The 7,716-nt window shown below is 47.5% G+C and overlaps 1 protein-coding gene across 1 annotated transcript; it reads right to left on the bottom strand.

The window, feature by feature from the left end:
- Nucleotides 1–3,306: 3,306 nt before the first annotated feature.
- Nucleotides 3,307–5,513, bottom strand: LOC123147809 (ribosomal RNA small subunit methyltransferase). Its single transcript, XM_044567121.1, has 2 exons — nt 5,043–5,513; nt 3,307–4,339 (listed from the first exon to the last, which is right to left on the bottom strand). The coding sequence occupies exons 1-2, from the start codon at nt 5,361–5,363 to the stop codon at nt 3,590–3,592; spliced, it is 1,071 nt and encodes a 356-aa protein (XP_044423056.1). The 5' UTR covers nt 5,364–5,513; the 3' UTR covers nt 3,307–3,589.
- Between the last annotated feature and the right edge of the window lie 2,203 nt (nt 5,514–7,716).

Here is a 7,716-nt window from a genome sequence, read left to right as displayed (position 1 = left end):
ACGGGCAGAGCTAGGGTTGTCCTAACGTAGTACTTCACGTTGCAGACGGAGGGGATAAACATCCGAGGATGAATTCCCGACGTTAGGTGGATTCCGGATAAAGGAAAAGAGGGGGAAAGTTCCAAGTTCAGCATGCTAGGGGCATGTGACAGATGCACGGACCATGTATCCGGATTCGTTGGATTTTTCTGAGCAACTTTCATGTAGAAAACATTTTCATCGGAGTTACGATTTAATTACTATGATTTTTGCAAGTTTAAAACATATTTGGAATTATATATATTAACAGAAAAGGAACTATGACATCAGCAGAGTGTCAGCATGACATCAGCAGGTCAACATACCCGCTCACTGGTCAAACTGACCAGTGGGTCCTACATGTCATAGACAGAGGGCTAACAGTGTGTTATTTTAATTAAACGTGGTTAATTAGCAGTAGGGGCCCACATGTCTCTGACTAATTAGGTTAACTAATTATTTTTATTTATAAAAACATTTCAATCAAATTAATTGTGCGGTGGGGCCCGCTTGTCAGTGACACTGGGCTGCCCAGTCAGCAGTTGACTGGGGCCGGCGATGCTAGGACGCGGCAGAGCCGCTCGGGCCTCGTCGGAAACGTGCTAGGGGCGGCCGTTTCGCGTGCGGTTGGCACCGTTCGAACACGCGCACGATGCCGCGTCGAATGGTGGCAGAGGCATGGCCGGACTTGGCCGGAAAGGGCGCCGGCGACGAGGTTTGCGGCGGAGCAGGTACGGGTGACGACGGAACAGAGTTTCGGTGTGCTACGACGCAGGTGAAAGGGCTAGACGGAAGCTGCGCGACGTGGCGAAGCTAACGGGCAAACGCCCGTGACCAACTGGACACCAGAGACGCGCCGGCGACGAGCTCCGCAGCGCTGGAGTTCGGGCGCTAGTGGAAACAGGGCTAGGAGGAACGGGGGGTGCGCTGGTGCTGGCCTTGGACTCGCACGAGCTCCCGGAGCTCGATGCGAGGCTCAGCCGCGTGTTACAATGGCGAAGGCCATGACGGCGAGCTCGTCGGCGGCGGTGCGTGCGTGCGCTAGCGAAGCGGAGGCTACGGGCGACTAGAGGGGGTAGGGACGGGCGCGTTCGGCGTAGGAGCTCACCGCGGGAGCGTGGGGACTGGGTAGTGGGCTCGGGGAGGACCGATGCTGCAGATTGACGACGAGGTCGTGCGGTGGCCGTACAGGAGGAAGAGGACGACTGCGACGGCGGCGGCCCTCCCGGTCCCGATCCGTTGTCGAGGAAGAAGATGAGGGCCACGCCGGACTCCTGGACTTGACGGAGCGGCGTATGGGTGACGGTGGCCGCGGCTATGGCGAACGGCGGCGATGGTGGCGCTCGGGCATCCGCCCAAATCGAAGCAGAGAGGGGGCGAGGGGGAATCTGATGGGGAGAGGGAGAGGCGGAGCGGGGCAACTGGTGAGGTGAGTAGGAGAGGGGATCGAGGGGGCGCGGAGGCGCATGCCTTATCCGCCGTCGTCGTCGGCGAGGTGGTCGGGCGGCGACGAGCCCTTGTAGCGGTCTGAGACCGAGGAACGGGGCGGGGGGAGACCGGTGCGAGGGGCAACCGGGCTGGCTCGGGTGGGTTAGGTGGGCCAACCCAGGTGGGTTCGGTCCAGGGAGGGGGGTTCCTCTTTCCTCTCTCTTTTCCTTTTTCTTTTAGTTTTTCTTTTTTATTTTCAGCAGCTTTTGCATTTTCTTTTTAGCCAAAAATGACCTTGCAAAATTATGCCACTGGCCAAGACAATTTCAAAGAATAAAGTGCATTGCCACAAAAAGGTTGGGAGGCTTTTGGAAAAGTTGCCAATTTTATAAATTAAAAAAAGGCATTTAATTTATTGCTTAGGTCACTGCTTTAAGTAGTTTAGGCCACTTAAACCCTTTGCAAAATGTTGGTTCACCACCAATATTAGTTGTGGAATATTTGGCACATGATGAACATTTTTGTTTTCATGTTTGAGAAATTTTAAATTTCACTTAGCATTTGAATTTGCATTCAAAGGGGAAGTTGAAGGAAACATGAGATAATAATGATCAGGCACATGTTCAGCAAAAAGGTTAACTTAACTCCAGGGGTTACTGTAGCATCATTACACCGGGGTGTTACAGTTCGAAAGGGGCTTGATCAATGTCAACCGCGTTCGTGTCCAGCAAGTTCACGAACTTGGTTGTTGCATTGTTCGAACCACCGCTATAGCGAACGATATTAAGTCACGCGCTATTGAGAATAATGGCGAAAAATGAAAGGGGATCGCCAAGACCGAAGACGCATACCTTCCGGCCATTTCGTCGAACACCTCGCTCGCAGGAGGAGTGGCACCGTTGAACAGCATCGCCGGAGCACCTCCTTGTGGGGGGATGGAGCGAGAGGTTGAAGAAGGTGGCTTCTTTGAAGCCGGAACCTTCCTCCGCTTTACGCCCGCGACCTTGCCGACCTTCTCCACCGCCGGCCGGGATCGCGCTGCCGCGTTGGCGCCTGGAGCATGGGCCATCGCGGCGGGGGCAGCCGGATTCCTGTCCTGCACGACCACGTTGCCCTGCCGCTTGTGGGCAGGCGCGGCGTGGGCTTGGGCGACGGCGGCAGGGCCAACATGGCCGGCGACGAGATCCGCCCGAGGGGAAGGAGCGTGCGCGACCTCGGCGGTGACGGGTGACAGCATGGGGTCGTCCATGGCGGCGAGGGACGGCAGGGAGGAGCAGCCGGAGCTTGCAGAATGGTGGCAATGGTGGCAGAGGATGGGGAGCGGGAAGGGCCGCGCGAAAACGTCCCTCCCGCCAAATCTCGCACGGGATAGGGGTTGAGCTCGAGTCGGCCTCCCAGTCCGTGAAGATAGAGGTTGGGGGAGAAGATTTGCCGCACCCCGGCCGAGGCAGGATGCAGGGTCTGTTCGTCCAGATTTTCTGGCCCCGACCCGTAATTTGGCAGTTAGGGGTCTGCTAGAGTTGCTCTAATACTCCACACGGTCTTTATTAGTTTGCATATAAGTTTTGTCCAAAATCAAAGTATCCCTACTTTGATCAAACTTACCAACAATCACAATGACTAATTAATATTGTGAGATTAATTGTGAAATATAGTTTCATAGCATATATATTTGGTATTGGAGATGTTAGTATTTTTTAATATAAATTTGGTTGCAAAGTTTGACTTGACACAAATCTAATACGCAAAGTAAAAAGGACCGAAGGGAGTATAAGAAAATGTTCTTATATTATGGGACAGAGAGAGTAGTAAAGGAGAGATTTGATAATTCAGCTCGATTCTGAGTACCAAATACTGAAATAGCGACTAAACTTGCATCTGCTTCACACCCTCAACAAGGGCATAATATCAAACCATACAAATGCAAGGATAACAGGCATAGACAACCCCGTTTGAACATCTTACCTTGGAATTATTTGAGTTCTCTACTACAGCTGGGGCAAAACCGACGGTGTCAAAAATATTTCAGAGCACAAAATCACATAGATGGCTTTTAACTTTTACTAGGACTTACAGAACATGGGGCAAAAAATAAACACGGCTTTTCAAGATCCATCTCAAGCTAGCTGACTAAAGCAGGCCCTCACGAAAAATGTATACCTGCTTTGTTGAAGAGAGACAGCAGGTACAGGAAATCAACTTGGCTCAGCTTGGAAGACCTCTTCTCTGCAAAATCACCCTGCTGCAATATACCCATAATCTTTTCTTTGAAGCTAGCACGGCCGTCTGCCGCATCAGCGTCATCCATTTCCATGTCGTCGTCCTCTTTCTCGTCATTGGTCTCCACGCTCAGGTCCTCGACCATATTGGCCAGCACTGCAACATCATCAGGTGACATCTTCTCCTCGCCCATTTCAGATTCTTGGGCAAGTTGGAGAGATTGCATTGTCTTGTAATTCTTCTCTAGCAACTCAAGAACGCGCTTCTGCTTGAAAAGGGAGCCCAGGGTTTTGTTTTTCCGATTGAAACAAATCCTCACGAGCCCATCCCACTCTTTGAAGCTGACGGGAGGGAGGGGCTTCCTTGGCTCAATGCGCACAACTGAAGAATCTACCTTGGGTGGAGGCCTGAAGTTATTCCGCCCAACCTTCAGCAGATGTGACACGCGAGATAAGAGCTGCACGTTCACTGACAGACGGCAGTACAGAGTGTCTCCAGGCTGTGCTACAAGTCTCATGGCAAATTCACGTTGAAACATGATCACAGCACACCTGAAGATCGGACGGTGTGACAGAAGCTTGAATGTAAGGGGGGATGATATCTGGTACGGGATGTTTGCCACGCAGATATCAAAGTATGGAAGATCACATTTCAGAACATCCCCTTGGATAACCTGCATCATGGTTCACAAGAATACTCATTTTATTAACAAACAATTGGTTCAAATTAGAACTGAAGATTCATGAAAGAGTGTGGACTAGATATAAGCTTGATTGTTTTTGTTTCATCTCCCCTTCTGATAGTCATCAGCGGTACCACAACTCATTGATCACTGTATATTATAATCCAAATTTGCAGTTTACTTCTAAATTAAATCATGCCCATCATATCAAGACAATCTTAGTTCTCCTAACACACCAATAGTACCCTATATTAGCTGATGAGTCATACAGTATTGTGCTACAATTATTCACAATAATATGCAACAGTGCCTAGTAACTTTAACAATCAAGAATATGGAAATAGTCAATTGGTGTAGGCGCAAAACTCCCCTCACAGATGTATTGCTATTGCTCCGGGTTGACAGGAACAATCACTATGTAGCACTTACTAACTCAACTACCAGGGTTAAAGAAAAAAACAGGATGGCACTACTAAGACACATACTAAGTTCAGCTAAATGAGCCCAACATCATACAACCCCGAATTCTCCGTCTACCGCCAAAAAACAATCTCTGAGCAGTCAATTGCAGAGCAAGCACAGTAGAAAACAGATATAGCAGCACAGCACAAACCTATAGTACTGAATTATCTGCGAAAAACAAAATTTCCATAGATATGAAAAAACTAGGAGCCACAAAGAAGAGTTCTTGTACCTTGAGGCGTGAGGAGAGGGGGTGGCCCTGGAACCGGCGGCTCAGCTCGAGAACCATCCGCGGGTCGAGCTCGACGGCGACAACGGCCTTGACGCCGGACTCGAGCAGCCGCTTGGTGAGATTTCCCGTTCCGGGCCCGATCTCGAGGACGGTGTCGGTGGGCTTGAGGCCGGCCTTGGCGATGATGGAGTCCACGAGCGCCGGGTTCCGCAGGATGTGCTGGCCCTTGGACTTCTCGAACGGGATCCCGCCCTGCAGCCGCGCGCCGCCGCCGCCGCCACCGCCGCCGTGGCGCTTCTTCTGGATCTTGCCGCCGGCCATGGTGGTATTATTCTGGGGTATACTCTCGCGCCTGCCTGGGGAGGAGGAGGTCTCAGCGGTGGTGAGGCGGCGGCCGTCTGTGGCTCGCGCGGGGAGTGGGCAGAGAGAAGAAGCGGCTAGGGTTTTGGGGGCGTCAAGAAATATGGCATTTCCTTTTTCCTTTTTATATTTATAAAGTAATCGAAACAGGCCGGCACTGATGCAGCCCGAATGAAGCTGATAGGCCCATGATGATATAGGGACCTCCTAATCGGCGCCTGTTGCGCCAGTTTTCCTTCCTGGCGCACAAGGCTGTCCCGATTGGGCCGGCCTATTTGCACAGTACAGTAGCAGGGCGCGAGGGCTGTAGCGTTTCAAGTACTGTAGCGATATCAGTTACTTTAGTACTGTGGCGATTCGAAAAAACTTTGCTCATTTGAAAAACGTGAACTTGAAAGAAATTCATAAATTTGAAAAGGTTCATACAAATTTAAAAAGTTCGTGACTTCAAGAAAACTTCACGAATTTGAAAAAAAAGTTCATGAAATTTTGGAAAAAGTACACAACTTTGAAAATAAGTTCATCAAATTTGGAAAAAGTTCATTGATTTTGAACAAAACATTTATCAAATGTGAAAAAAAGTTCATCAATTTTGAAAAAAACCTTCATCGATTTTGAAAAAAACTTCACCAATTTTGAAAAAAACATTCATCAAATTTGAAAAAAGTTCATCGGTTTTGGAAAAAGTTTAAGAATTTGAAAAAAAGTTCATCAATTTTGAACAAAAGTTTCATCAAACAAAAAAATGTTCATAAATTTTGAAAAAAAGTTCATCGATTTTGAAACAAGTCACCATTTTCATTCATTTTGAAAAAAAAGAGTTTGAAAAAGGTTCATCAATTTTGGAGAAAAAGTTCATGAATTTAAGAAAGAGAAAAAAGAAAAAGAAAAGGAAAAGGGGGAAAAAGAGAAAGGAAAGACAAAATAAAAAGAAGAAAAGGGAGAACTGAGCACAACTCGCGTAGCGGCTGGGTGGTTAGTGCGTTATGTCGAGTATAAGGAGATCCCATGTTTGAGTCTCTGCGCGTGCTTCTTCTTTTTTTACACAAAAAAGGTAAAACGGGTCGGCCCAGCTCAGAGGTGGGTGTGCGCTCGATTGCACGAACACCTGTAACGAGCGCAGAGGGTGCCGTTTAGGATTTGCCCATGATATATCCAGCAGCAATTTTTTTCAACTTGGTGCTCATTTGGACAGCACATGGATGGTGTTTTCTGTTTTCTTTTGAACGAGAGAGCCTGAGAGGGTCCAGAAGGACCCCGAAGCTGAAATAATATTGAAGTGGTGGTACACACGCAACTATAAAAAGACCCAAAACTAAACCTAAAGAGCAAGGTGTGCTTGACTTTCACATGGAGGACCAACAACAACCAGATGGAAAACATGATTGGGTCCCTAGCATCCTCTTCATGGACGCAATCTCATCATCACCGGGGATGGCATCACTTGGGGCGACGAAGCCTCCATGTCACCTTGTCGTGGATCCCCATGGTGAATATGCATTGCCTCCCTGGAAAAATATCAGGTACTCCCACCCCTTGGGTGCTCCCGGTGCACCGATGCTGAAAAACATTTAAAAAGTGTTTGAAATATTCTGAAAAAAGTTAGCACAATCACAACAAGATGTATCTTGTCACAAAATTTCAAATCAAAATTCGAAAGATTGCTCGAGATACAAAAATGACAAACATGACATCAATGTGATAATGGGCCAAATCTAAAGCCCAACTTATGTTATGTACTATTTACTATGGAATTTGTCATTTTTGTATCTCGAGCAATGTTTTGAATTTTGATTTGAAATTTTGTGACAAGATGCATCAATGTTGTGTCAATGTGCTAAGTTTTTTTAGAATTGTTTGAATATTTTTAAAATGTTTTTCGGCATTGGTGCACCGGGAGCACCCCAAAGGGTGGGAGTACCTGATATTCTCCCTTGCCTCCCTTTTGGGTCCTTGGCCGCGAGGTAGAAGAAACCACCCTTCCTTTAATGTCATAATGCATAGATTCAAGTATTGTCATCTTTAGTTTTTGCTCCATAAGTTGCCCTCATGATTGAATCATATGGTGGCTTAATTTTAGTTCTAGGGAAGTGTTCCATACCCTTTTTTAGAGGAAACTGAAATTTAATATTCCCTTATTTTCATATCATCACTGCACCAATAGTTCGCAAAAGAGGTCTACCAAATATTATAGGACAAGACGAACTGCAATTGATATCAAGCACAATAAATTCTATGGGCACATAATTCATATTTGCAAGAATAAAAACATCATTAATTCTTCCCAAAGGCTTTTTAATAGTAGAATCCGCCA

Source organism: Triticum aestivum, chromosome 7A (genome assembly GCF_018294505.1).
Source record: "Triticum aestivum cultivar Chinese Spring chromosome 7A, IWGSC CS RefSeq v2.1, whole genome shotgun sequence".
Classification (NCBI taxonomy): domain Eukaryota; kingdom Viridiplantae; phylum Streptophyta; class Magnoliopsida; order Poales; family Poaceae; genus Triticum; species Triticum aestivum.
The sequence above is the reverse complement of the archived record's forward strand: the minus strand, read 5'-3'. Positions and strand labels throughout refer to the sequence as shown.